The following is a 13,606-nucleotide window of genomic DNA, read 5'->3' on the forward strand; positions in this document are numbered from 1 at the left end:
TAGAATGAATTTTCCTCCTTTTAATTTTCTCCTTTACAAAGATACTTTTTAAGGAGAAAAAATGGTAATGCTTTATGGTTAAATAAGGAAACAAATAGAATATATTAAATTTCTTATATTAGACATGATCTTGTGTTCTAGTGTTATTCTTTTAGATTATCTGTTGGCTCAGGAAAAAGCAGTTGAGAGATTTAACTCTTGGACATCATGTAAAGCAAAGTGATAAAAGGCTTTTTTTTTTTACATCATAATAATGGACTTCAAGAAATTCAAGGAATTATTTGAGATTCCAACTTGAATGGGCCTATATTCTCATTGATTCAGTAATTCTCTTAAGTAATGCAAGCAGCCACTCATCTATGACTAATATCCCATATATGACTCATTCATCTTTTCCCTTAAGTTCACCATAGTGTCCCATTCCCTCTTCCTCTTAGAGGGTGTCCACTCACTGTGTCTAAAGACTTTCTTCTCTTTCTCTTGGTATGAAGATACTGGTGGTCTTTTTCCTGCCACATGACCAACCAATATAATTTCTTGATGGCTTTTTTTACTTTTGTGCTTCCAAGTTATTCATTATTATATGTGTATATATTTCTATTTATATATCTATATGTATGTCAGCCTACTTAAAGCCCATTGTGCATCTTTCCATGCCTTTTTAGTTTTGTTTTTTTTTTTAAGTTTTTTGGAGTTATATTTTGTGTCTCACTGCTATATAGCAACTTTAATGAAATGTTAATATTAAAAAGATGAATTTTGCTTTCATGGAAAGCACGAGGTCAGTAAAGAGCAACACCTCTCATCAGCCTATTCTCCTGTTCAATTCTAGACCCAATTCATTGTCTACCTGTATTGTGTATTCTAGTCAGACATGCTTTTGGATAGGCTCTATAGACTGTCTTTCTAATTCCTTATTGAAATTTGGGCAATAGATACTGTTAAGGGTAAAATTTAGGGTTGAGACTGAATATATTATTTAGTGATCGCCAGGGATTTAAATTCTAAATCCCAATGAAATACTCAAGTCAGAATAGAATTTTATGGTGGCTTATTTACAATAGAAGTAAGAAATTAAGAATGAGGGAGGAAGAGGGAAAAGGGTAGAAGATCTACTCTGGCCTGGACTGAGCCAGGGGGAGTTCAGAGGCCTCAGCCAAGGGGCCTTCCCAGAAGATTAAATCTAACTTGGCTTCCAGCTAGGAGACCTCCTCCAAGATGAGGGGCCTCCTTGGAGGCTGGAACCTTCAGAATGGTCAAGGGAAAGGGAAGTCAACCTTAACACTCACCACTTGGTCGACTAAGGGAAGCAGTCTCAGACCTCCATACTCCAGCCCTCCCAAGTCAAAAACCACCACAAAAAGCCGCCAAGGTCCGCAAAAGCTGCAAAGGTCGCATACACTACCAAAGTCCCCCTCAAAGGAAATGATGTGAAATATAAAGGAGAAAAGCAGTTCTTTACATCACTTCCTGTGTCTCACATGTACCACTGGTGGCTTATACTTGGCTTAGGACAGCCCAGGGGGTCAGTCAGTTGTTTCTGATTGGTCACTTGCTAGCACCCACAGGTTATAGACCTTCCTCTCCTACAGTTAATCCTTAAGTAGGGGTATATACATTCCTGGTTGCTAGAATTCTAAAGACTAAGCAGGGTGGAGTAAATCTAAAATTCACAATATTTTTATGTACTTGATCTTTCCTGTGAATGAATAGGGCAAATTCCATTGATTATAGATCTCTTTTAGGACTCTACTGAGTTCTGAGACTTTTATGTAATTATTATAACACAATTGCAAACATCTGCACCTAGAAGCACTTGGAGGACCTTGTTTTCTCTGTTTTATATCTTGCCTTATGTTTATTATAAGAGGGTCATCTTTCAGGGAATTTTAAATAATTTTGATATATGGATGGGAAACAATTTACTGTAAATGAGGTATAAGGTGGCCTACTGAATTAAATACTATTTCATGATTGAGAAACATTAAACACAATGGGATTACTTATTCTTTCTTTTAATTAACTGTAAAATGTTTTGCTTGTTTTTCCAGGAATCAGGCCTCTGTGCCTGACAGCTAACTCATGGGTGACACCTATATCATATGTTTTTTCTTTTCAAAATATAATGCTTCATTTTTTAATAATTATTTGATTTGTCTGCATCAAAGCCATTCATAATGGTCTTTTTGCAAGTACTTTTCAATTGTCTTAACTCCTGATAACCAAATATTCTGTGAAATAATATTTTTTGTTACCTTTATGCATACAATAAAATCCACTCCTCTCTCCTTCCTTTACTTCTCCAAGAAATGCTAAAAGCCATTCTTTTTTTATTTTTAATTTAATTTAATTAATTTTTTTTTAAACCCTTACCTTCTGTCTTGGAATCAATACTGTGTATTGGCTCCAAGGCAGAAGAGTAGTAAGGGTTAGGCAATGGGGGTCAAGTAACTTGCCCAGGGTCACACAGCTGGGAACTGTCTGAGGCCAGATTTGAACCTAGGACCTCCCGTCTCTAGGCCTGGCTCTCAATCCACTTGGCTACCCAGCTCCCCCCCTCCCCACCCCCCATTCTTTTTTTAGCTGCAACTGCATCTTCTGGTTTTTTGAGTTGGCAAGATGGTCAAGATTGATATGAGGGACTACAAGGTGGTTCAATGGATAGAAAGCCAGGGCTGGATTCAAGAGAAGGTGGGTTCCAATTTAGCCTTAGACATTTCCTAGCTGTGTGACCCTGGGCAAGTCATGTAACCCCAATACTATTATCAATTCTGAGATAGAAGGTAAGAGGTTTTTTTTTTAATGGATGTCCAAGTCATTTAGCAATATTGCCCATAAGTCATTGGACAAGGATTTCATATTTTGAGTAGTTCTTTTTTTTCATTTTCTTTGGAACCCACACAAGGATTATGGGCTGTTTTTTACTCTTCTTTGTTTTGTGACTTGTCTTAGCAAAAAAATTCATCATCTTGTGGCCAGCCTACTAGTTCTGTTATTCTGTGTAGTTCCAAGGTTGGAATCAGCTCTTTGCCACTCTCTGGTACCTTCCTTCATAACTTGTTCCCAACTCTACCCTGAGCCTTGCCCTCTCCACTGCCTCTTCTGTGTTCAGGAAAGCCCTAGCCATCCTTTGCTTCTTCTTCTCCAGCCACCTCCTCTATAGCTTTCTTTGCATCTGAAATGTGACCTTTCTATCCCCTTCCACAACCTCTGGGTCTACAACTGTGACCTGGGTTTAGGTCAATTTTGCCATTGTCAGTCAACAAGCATTTGTTAAGTTTACTTAACAAGCAATGTGCTTGGTTTAAGGAATACAGATGTAGACATAGGAGGGAATATATATATATATATCCTTAGGGAATGGAGAACAGACAACAGAATGGGGAAACACAACATAAAATCAAGCTGAAAAAGTATATGTGGGGGGTAAAAATGAAGGTACTCACATAGAGGCATGGTCAAGAAAGTCTGAAGAATAGCCTGGAGATTTGAGTCATGACTGGCTTAGGCACCCTTCTCAAATGGAAGATCATTATTCTTGGTTGGGATGTGTCTCTTCTTTTCCGTGACTCCACTTATCCCTTTAACTAGCCAGAATGCCCCTCTCTGGTCAGTGCTGTCTTCTGGGTGTTGTTTCCGCATTAAAATAGCAATCATAATAATAGCTAGCATGTGTAGAACATTTGATATATGTTATCCCTGCGGGTGCTCAAAATGACCCTGTGAGATTGGTACTTTTATTATCAACATTTTTTTTCCTTTGAACTATTGTTTACTTTTTTTTGAAAATTTTATTTAACTAGTCAATTTAGATGATATTCTTTCCTCCCCTCCTCCCATCCCTTCCTGTAGCTGACATGCAATTCCACTGGGTTTTATGTGTCCTTGATAAGAACCTATTTCCATGTTGTTGATGTTTGCACTTGGATGACCATTTAGTCTACATCCCCAGCCATGTCCCCTCGACCCATGTAATCAAGCAGTTGTTTTTCTTCTGTGTTTCTACTCCCACAGTTTTTCCTCTGAATGTGGATAATGTTCTTTCTCGTAGCTCCCTCTGAGTTGTGGATCATTGCATTGCCACTAATGGAGAAGTCCATTCATTACATTCGATTGTGTCACAGTGTATCAGTCTCTGTGTACAATGTTCTCCTGGTTCTGCTCCTCTCACTCTGCATCAATTCCTGGAGGTCATTCCAGTTCCCATGGAATTCCTCCAGTTCATTATTCCTTTGAGTACAATAGTATTCCATGACCAACAGATACCACGGTTTGTTCAGACATTCCCCAATTGAAGGGCATCCCCTCATTTTCCAGTTTTTTGTCAATACAAAGAGCGCAGCTATGAATATTCTTGTATGAGTCTTTTTCCTTATTATCTCTTTGGGGTACAAACCCAGCAGTGCTGTGGCTGAAATCAGAGGGCAGTCTTTTAGTGCCTTTGGGGCATAGTTCCAAATTGCCCTCTAGAGTTATTAGATCAATTCACAACTCCACCAGCAATGAATTAATGTCCCTACTTTGCCACATCCCCTCCAGCATTCATTACTTTCCATAGCTGTCATGTTAGCCAATTTTCTAGGTGTGAGGTGGTACCTCAGAATTGTTTTGATTTTCATCTCTCTGATTATAAGAGATTTAGAACACTTTCATGTGCTTATTATTAGTAGTAGTTTTGATTTCTTTACCTGAAAATTGCCTATTCATGTCCCTTGCCCATTTATCAATTGAAGAATGGCTTGATTTATTGTATAATTGATTAAGTTCTTCATAAATTTGAGTAATTAGACCTTTCTCAGAGGTTTTTGTTATGAAGATTGTTTCCAAATTTGTTGCTTCCCTTCTAATTTTGGTTGCATTGGTTTTGTTTGTACAAAACCTTTTTAATTTAATGTAATCAAAATTATTTATTTTACATTTTGTAGTTTTTTTTTTCTAACGCTTGCTTGGTCTTTTTCCTTTCCCAAAGATCTGACATGTATACTATTCTGTGTTCACCTAATTTACTTATAGTTTCCTTCTTTATATTCAAGTCATTCACCCATTCTGAGTTTATCTTGGAGTAGGGTGTGAGATGTTGATCTAAACCCAGTCTCTCCCATACTATATTCCAATCTTCCCAGCAGTTTTTATCAAACAGTGGATTTTGGTCCCAAAAGCTGGGATCTTTGGGCTTATCATAGACTGTCTTGCTGAGGTCACTTACCCCAAGTCTATTCCACTGATCCTCCTTTCTGTCTCTTAGCCAGTACCAAATTGTTTTGATGACCACTGCTTTATAGTATAGTTTGCTAGGCCCCCTTCCTTCACATTTTTTTTTCATCATCTCCCTGGATATCCTTGATCTTTTGTTCTTCCAAATGAACTTTATGTTGTTTTTTTTTTTAAATTCAGTAAAAAAGTTTTTTGGTAGTTCAGTGGGTATGGCACTAAGTAAGTAAATTAGTTTGGGTAGGATTGTCATTTTTATTATGTTGGCTCGTCCTACCCATGAGCAATTAATGTTTTTCCAATTGCTCAAGTCTAGTTTTAGTTGTGTGGAGAGTGTTTTGTAGTTGTGTTCATATAGTTCCTGTGTTTGTCTTGGCAGATAGATTCCTAAGTATTTTATATTGTCTAATGATTTTAAATGGAATTTCTCATTCTAATTCTTGCTGCTGAGATGTGGAAATAAATAGAAGTGCTTATGACTTTTGTGGGTTTATTTTGTATCCTGTAACTTTGCTAAAGTTGTTGATTATTTCCACTAGCTTTTTGGTTGATTCTCTAGGATTCTTTAAGTAGACCATCATGTCATCCGCAAAGAGTGATAATTTGGTTTCCTCATTACCTATTTTAGTACCTTTAATTTCCTTTTCTTCTTTAATTGCTACTGCTAGTGTTTCTAGTACCATGTTAAATAATAGAAGTGATAATGGGTATCCTTGTTTCACTCCTGATCTTTTTTAGAAGGCTTCTAGTTTATCCCCATTGCAGATGTTTGCTGATGGTTTTAGATATATACTGTTTATTATGTTTAGGAAAGGCCCTTCTATTTCTATAGTTTCTAGTGTTTTCAGTAGGAATGCGTGTTGTATTTTGTCAAAGACTTTTTCTGCATCTATTGAGATAATTGTGTGATTTTTATTGGTTTGCTTGTTGATATGGTAACTTATGTGGATGGTTTTCCTAATATTGAACCATCCTTGCATTCCTGGTATAAATCCCACCTGATCATAATGAATAAGCCTTGTGATCAGCTTTTGCCCTTGGAGCTTAGTCATCAAGGCTCTCAGATTAGTCTGTGGGGGAGGGGTGTTGGAGCTTGAGCTTCCCTGCCCTCTGAAGGCTTCTTATCTGCCCCGTTGATGAGATTGAGCCAGGGAGGAGGAGTTGATCTGCAAAGCTGAATGTGCCTTGAGGCCAAAACTTCCAGAAAAAAGGTGGGGGGGGGGGGGGTGGCAAGATGGAGCATCTTGGCTGAGACTAGGCTGCCTGCTCTGTGCTTCTCCTCTAGTTGCCTCTACACTGCTTGTGATCTAAACCCTGAGCCTGGCACAGCTTTACTCTCTGGACTAGCGCCTTTGCCCACCCAGCGATTCCAGTCACTGCTGGAGGCTCAGCACTGTAGGTGGGGGAGGGGTCCTGGGACCTTCCTTCTTCCTTCCCCTTAAACCTGTGTGTTTTAGAATTCAGGCTTTTGGGGAGGTGTACCTTTTAAGTTGGGTCCAGGAGGAGGGTTCCCTAGCTCTGTCCTGTTAGATTTGGTTTTCAGTCCCCTCGAAGCATTGCGTTTTTGATCAGTGAGGAAGGGTTTTCAGAGGTCTGAGCTGTTGCAGTCTCTAAGCTGCTATATCTTGACCTTCTATCAACATTTTAAACCTGAGGAAACTGAGACCAAGTGATAAAGTAACCAGTGCAGGGTCATGCATTGTAAGTATAGGACATGGGACTCAAACTCTAGTCTGCCCTACTGCTTTAAGGGCAACAGTTGTCTTTGCTTTCTTATTTGTTTCCTTAGATCTTAAGGCAGTATTTAGCATATACTGAGCACCTAGTAAATCCCTTTTAACATACTTATTCATTAATTGACAGAATCTTTGTCAAAGTCTTTCTTAACCCATATCTTCTGCCTCAGAATCTATAAGGTACAAGATTGGTAAGATCTAGACAGTTGGGGTTAAATGTCTGAGGGCAGATTTGAAATTAGGACCTTCTGTCTACTTGGCCTGAGTTTCTGTCTATTAAGCCACTTAGCTGCCCCTTGTTAAAGCCCTTCTAAACATATAGAACCTTCCAGAGCTTCCCCTCTGCTGTCATAACCTTTAAGAACTCAGGGTTATCTTCTTGCTACACTGAGGCATCAGAGGAAGACTGAGTATAAGAAACCTTGCTAATATTTCATCTTGTTAATAAGACATTTCATGTGTTACAGATTTGCTGTTGCTGAGTCTGATTGTAATTTGGCAATTGCATTGAATAGAAATTATACAAAGGCTTATCTTAGAAGAGGTGCTGCTCGTTTTGCACTCCAGAAGTTAGAGGATGCCAAAGAAGGTAATAAAGTCATTGTCAAAAGCCTTTATTTTTGTGACATCCTTGCCCTTTAAGGGGTTAACATATTTTAAATAATTTTTTTGTATTCAATTTTATTCTTATCACTAAAGTTATTTAGTAGTATTGACAAAAATGATACATTTTTCTGCAAGTCTTGTTAGATTTTTCAGCTGCATAAGGATTTAAGTGATTCTGGTAAAAGTATTTTGTGTATTTTATTTAAATGAATAACTTTAGAATAATGAACTGGAGGAATTCCATGTGAACTGGAATGACCTCCAGAAATTGATGCAGAGCGACAGGAGCAGAACCAGGAGACCATTGTACACAGAGATGGATGTTGAATGTAATAGACTTCTCTACTAGCAGCAATGTGTTGATCCTGGACAATCCAGAGGAATTTAGGAGAGAAAACACTATCCACATCCAGAGAAAGAACTGGGGGAACAGAAATGCATTAGAAAAATATATGATCAAACCCGTAATTCAATAGGGATATGATTAGGGTTTTGATGTTAAAGGATCACTCTACTGCAACTATGAATAACATGGAAATAGGTTTTGAACAATGATACATGTGTAACCCAGTAGAACTGCTTGTCAGCTTCAGGAAGGGGAAGGAAAGAGCGGGAGATCATAAATCATATATAACCATGGAAAAATTCTAAATAAAAATAAAATAAATTTCTAACTTTATTGACTTGACAGAATACGTTCTTTATATTATATGTCACAAAATAGCTGCCTGAAGTGGATATGTAATGGGATTTAATAACTTACCAACTTCTGGTAGTAGTAAATTATCTGCTTGTGTTGATCTTGAGTCTAGTGAAGGATAATGATTTATGCTAGGACTTTCTTTCAAGTTGGGTTTTGGGGTTAGAGTTGAGATTTAAATCATGTCAGTTTGACTGATGTTAACATTAATAGTTTTCCTTTTGGATTATCTATTTACAGAATGTCAGTTTCCAGCTTTTCATATGTAACAAGTGGTTAATGACTTATGCTTCCATGTCTCATTTAGATTATGAAAAAGTATTAGAACTGGAACCAAATAACTTTGAAGCTAAAAGTGAACTCAAGAAAATCGATCAGGTAAAAAAAAAAGTTGCTCATATTAAACATAACATTAAAAAAATTGTGGTCCATCCTTTCTTTATGCCTAGCTTTATTTTTTAATCTAATGTAGTTATGGAATTGTCTTTAAATATGCATTTTCTAGATAATATATCAAAATAAAACATTCAATGTTATTCTTAACTTTATTGTTATTTAGATTAGCTATCAAATCTGTACTCAGTCTCAAATCTATTCATTTTGGCTTTTGATCTGGAGTTGGAAGTTATTTCATGACATACTATTATTGGTATTAGCGTTAGATCACAGTTGTATAGTGCTTTAAACTTTATGTAAATCTTTTTCCTGCTTTTCTGTTCTATTTTTGAGAATATAGGAAAGTGTATCTGCTTTATAAGATGAATATAGTTTCATAATAGAACAATATTGTAGAATTTGTTTTATTTTTGGTCTCGTGATTTGTATTATAAGATTTAGGAATTGCAGTCTTAGATTTCCATTATACTCTCAGACAGAGATCTACTTTTAAAGATGTTTCTGGTTTGATAGGCTTTTTTGAGAGCCATGTCAGATATTTTTTCATTTGTTTTTATTTGGTTGCACGTAAATTTTTAATAAAACTTGAACATTTGGTATTTGGGCAATTGTTTTGAAATATTTCACAAATTCTTCAAGGGGTATTTCATGTACATGTACTCCCTGCAAAATATTCATTTACATCCCATGTTTGAACTAAATGTTTTTCTAACTTTAAAAAATTCCATTTCCTAGGCACTGATATCCAAAGAAGGTTCTCAGCTAAAGGAAATTGACGCAGTGATTGAAGTAACTGAAGAAGAAAAAAAACAACTTAAAGAACAGCAGTGTAGGCAACAGGCCATTAGAGAAAAAGACTTGGTAAAAAATATATATATATTACAAAAAAACTCTGTATTTCCTAAAATTGCTCACATTCATCAGTTTCTTAGTGTTAACAAAATATTCTGAGGACTTTGTAACATACATCACAGATAGTGATTCTGTCAAGTATTTTTTGCTTGGTTCCTTATTTGCTATCTCTATTTTTCCATAATTATCATAATTAACATTTCTGTAGGACTTCAAAATTTTAAAGCAACTTACATGTACTAGCTTGTTTGATATTCACAACAAACCTTTGATTTAGGTACTTTTGTTGTTCCCATTTTACACATCAGAAAAATGTGATTTAGAGAGAGTAACTTGTGTGATTTGTCCAGAGTCACATAGCTAGTAAGTGCCTGAAGTGGATTTGAACTCAGGTCTTTCTGACTCCAAAGTACTATATGCTATACCTTACTGCCTCTCATATTCTTATTTTTAAATTAATTTGGATTTTTACTTTCAAAATGTGTGGGGTAATTAATAAGGTAAAATGGTAGTGTGTAAGGTAGAATTCTTTGCGTGTGTGGTGTATTTACTTAAATTTATCTATTTCAAGTATTTTTCCATGGTTAAATGATTCACTTTCTCTTCTTCCCCTCTTCCCTTCCCCCTCCCAGAGCTGACAAGCAGCTTCACTAGGTTATATGTGTATTATCACTCAATACCATATTATTCATTTTTGTAATAGAGTAATCTTTTAAAACCCAAAACTCCATATCCTATACCCATTTAAACAAGTGATAAATCATATGTTTTTCTTCTTCATTTCTATTCCCACAGTTCTTTCTCTTGATATGAATAGCATTCTTTCTCATAAATCCTTCAGGATTGTCCTGGATCATTGCATTGCTATTAGTAGCAAAGTCCCCTAATGTTTCAGTTACTGTATACAATGTTTTCCTGGCTCTGCTTATTTAACTCTGCATTACTTCATGGAAGTCTTCCCAGTTTTAATAGAAATCAAGCAGTTCATCATTCCTTATAGCACAGTAGTTTTCCATCACCATCTTATATCACAATTTGTTCAGCCCTTTCCCAATTGAGAGACATTCTCATTTTCCAGTTTTTTGCCACCACAAAGTGTGGCTAAATATTTTTGTACAAACTGTTTTTTATCTCTGGGGTACAAACCTAGTTGTGGTGTTTCTGATTCAAATTCTCTTAAAGGTCTTTGGGCACAATTCCAAATTGCCTTCTAGAATGGTTTGATTAGTTCCTAACTACACCAGCAAATTATTAATGTCCCAATTTTGCCACATCCCCTTCAACATATAATATTTTCCTTTACTGTAATATTGGCTAATTTTCTAGGTGTGAGGTGGTACCTTCGAGTTGTTTTGATTTGCTTTTCTCTAATCAGGAGGGATTTAGAACATTTTTTCATGTGCTTATTGGTGAGTTTTGATTTCTTCATCTAAAAGTTCATATCCATTGACCATTTGTCAATTGGGAAATAGCTTGATTTTTGGGGGGTAAATTTGACTTAGTTCTTTATATATTTGAGAAATTAGACCTTTGTCAGAAGTTTTTGTTATAAAAATTTTTCCTAGTTTGTTGTTTCCCTTCTAATTTAGGTTGCACTGGTTTTGTTTGTACAAAACCTTAATTTAATATAATTGAAATTATTCATTTTTCATTTTGTAATGTTCTCTATCTCTTGTTTGGTCTTAAATCCCTTTCCCATAGATCTGAGAAGTATACTATTCTATATTCCCCTAATTTACTTATAATTTCCATCTTTATTTTTAAGTCATTTACCCATTTTGAATTTATCTTGGTATAGGGTGTGAGATGTTGATCTAAACCTAATTTTTCCCATACTGTTTTCCATTTTTTCCCAGCAGTTTTTGTCAAATTGTGGGCTCTTGTCCCAAAAGTTGGGATCTTTGGATTTATTGGACACTATCTTATTGCTGTCATTTACCCCAAATGTATTCCATTGATCCATCCTTCTATCTCTTAGCCAGTACCATATTGTTTTTATGATCACTGGGTAGCATATATTTAAAAAAAATTAAAATATATCGCTATCTTGTACATTTTTAGAAAATAGAAAAAATAGACGTTAATTGGACTTGTTATAGTAGGGGTTATTTTCTGTGAATAGAAAAGCACTGAACTTTAAGTTAATGAGAAAACAAATTTATAAAGTTTTCAAGGAAGAATATGTAAAATACTGTAATCTATCATTCAGATGGCAATACCAAAGTACATAGCTAATGGAGTTGCCTATTATCAACTTAAATATGTTTTTAATGGAAAATCTAATACTAGTAAACTAGCATGTGTGCACTCTGGCCACTGAGTACTACTACTAATCCCTGCCTTGACTTCCTCCTATTCTTCCCTGCTCCATCCGCCAGCCTCCCAGGGAAGGAAGGATCTTGCTCCCAGAGCAATGAGTACCAATGAGGACCAGGAGATGGAACTGGCATCATTGCATTCTATTTATGAAGTTGATAAAAGTTTCCAAGAACTAAATCCAGTTTCATTTCAGTATAAAGTGATCCAAAAACTTTCTTAATAGAATTTTCTTGAACCAAAACATATTCATAAACAGCTCCAATCATATCTATGGATGCTTTTTTCAACAATACCATTTCATCAGCTATGAAACAAATATTCTGGTTAAATTAGAAGAAGTCGATATTAATTTTTGAACTGCTATGACAATACAGTTTGAATATGCCAAGGACAGTAAGGAATGGTTCTTATAGAATCATTACCCTCTTGATTTTATGACACCAATAAGCAATATTATTTCAGTTGAAAATCCTAATGTGGTTCCCTCAAGTAAGAAAAAAGATAAAAGCGAATAGCTTCCAAAAACTGAAACATACACTGTCAGATAAGACAGATTATGAAGGTGAAGCACAAGGCTGGAACTGGGTTGATGTGGTTAATCATTTAAGCAAAACTCATTCTAAAGATGATTAATGAAAAACACTTGATACAAGAAAATATCTTTTAATACAGTAAACTGAAGTCATCATATTTCATTGCTCTTTTCCCTATTGAAATAAGATTTTAAATGTTTCCTAACAATAATTGAGTACTTTAATATCATTTAATTTTTTTTGGAGATGTAGATTTTAATTAAATACTATTTTTCTGCATGTATACATATAAACATTTATTATTTTTATTTGTATATGCAAATACACATATTCTTGTGTACATCAACTTCATCTATTCTCTTTTCTTTCATATGTTTAGGGAAATGGATTTTTCAAAGAAGGGAAGTATGAGCAAGCAATTGAATGTTATACTAGAGGTATAGCAGCAGATGGCACCAATGCTCTTCTTCCAGCGAATAGGGCTATGGCCTATCTAAAGATTCAAAAGTAAGTTTTCTTCATTTTGTGTTGTTTTCAAATGAAAATGGCAAAATATCCAAACAGTTAAATTTAAGTTCAGTTCATTGATTTGAGCACTATTTATATTCAGTAATGTGTGCCTGTCTTTTAGCTTTATTGTGAAATTCGAATGAAACAATATATATAAAGATCATTGTGTAAAGTTGTAAATGTGTAGTGATTTTATATTCACATGCAATTAAAAAAAGCATTAAGTATGTTACATGCTAATGATACAAAGGTGAAAAATCTGAATTATATTTCCTGGCATCCTATGCTTCAGTCTCTTGCTCTTCACTCCACACTCTCACCTTGCCCCTCTCCAATTCATATTCTGTGGAGCTGCCAAGTTTGATATCCCTAAAACTCAGATTCAGCCATTTCCAGGCTCAAGAATTTTCAGTGACTTTTTCTTGCTTCTACAGAAACATCAAAGTGCCCATGTTTAATAAGAAAGTTCTATAATTTTTCAGTACATCCTTTCACAGTCCGTGTTCTTGCCAAAATGACCTATTTATTTTTTCCTTTACAAGACATTCCCTTTGTGTTTTGTACAAACTGTCCTCTTTTCCTGATTTCCTTCATAGCTTAGCTCATATTCTGCCTCCTTTACGAGACCTTTATTGATCTCAGTTTTTAGTGCTTGCCTCTTCTTTTTCACTGAAATGACTATATATATATATATATATATATATTTTAATTTTTTTAGATGAATATATATGGTATATGCTCCT

General features: G+C 35.4%; 1 protein-coding gene and 1 pseudogene across 3 annotated transcripts in view; both read left to right on the forward strand.

The window, feature by feature from the left end:
* The window catches only part of RPAP3 (RNA polymerase II associated protein 3), a 57,050-nt gene that overhangs the window by 12,300 nt on the left and 31,144 nt on the right, over positions 1–13,606 (forward strand). For all 3 annotated transcript variants that reach the window (XM_056798387.1, XM_056798389.1, XM_056798388.1), the window contains exons 6-9: positions 7,415–7,536; positions 8,561–8,631; positions 9,385–9,510; positions 12,733–12,860. In XM_056798387.1, coding sequence (XP_056654365.1) covers positions 7,415–7,536; positions 8,561–8,631; positions 9,385–9,510; positions 12,733–12,860 — 447 coding nt within the window. The remainder of the gene's footprint in view (positions 1–7,414; positions 7,537–8,560; positions 8,632–9,384; positions 9,511–12,732; positions 12,861–13,606) is intronic.
* On the forward strand, positions 9,613–12,683 carry LOC130454489 (RWD domain-containing protein 4-like; annotated as a pseudogene).

Source organism: Monodelphis domestica, chromosome 5, assembly GCF_027887165.1.
Source record: "Monodelphis domestica isolate mMonDom1 chromosome 5, mMonDom1.pri, whole genome shotgun sequence".
Lineage (NCBI taxonomy): Eukaryota > Metazoa > Chordata > Mammalia > Didelphimorphia > Didelphidae > Monodelphis > Monodelphis domestica.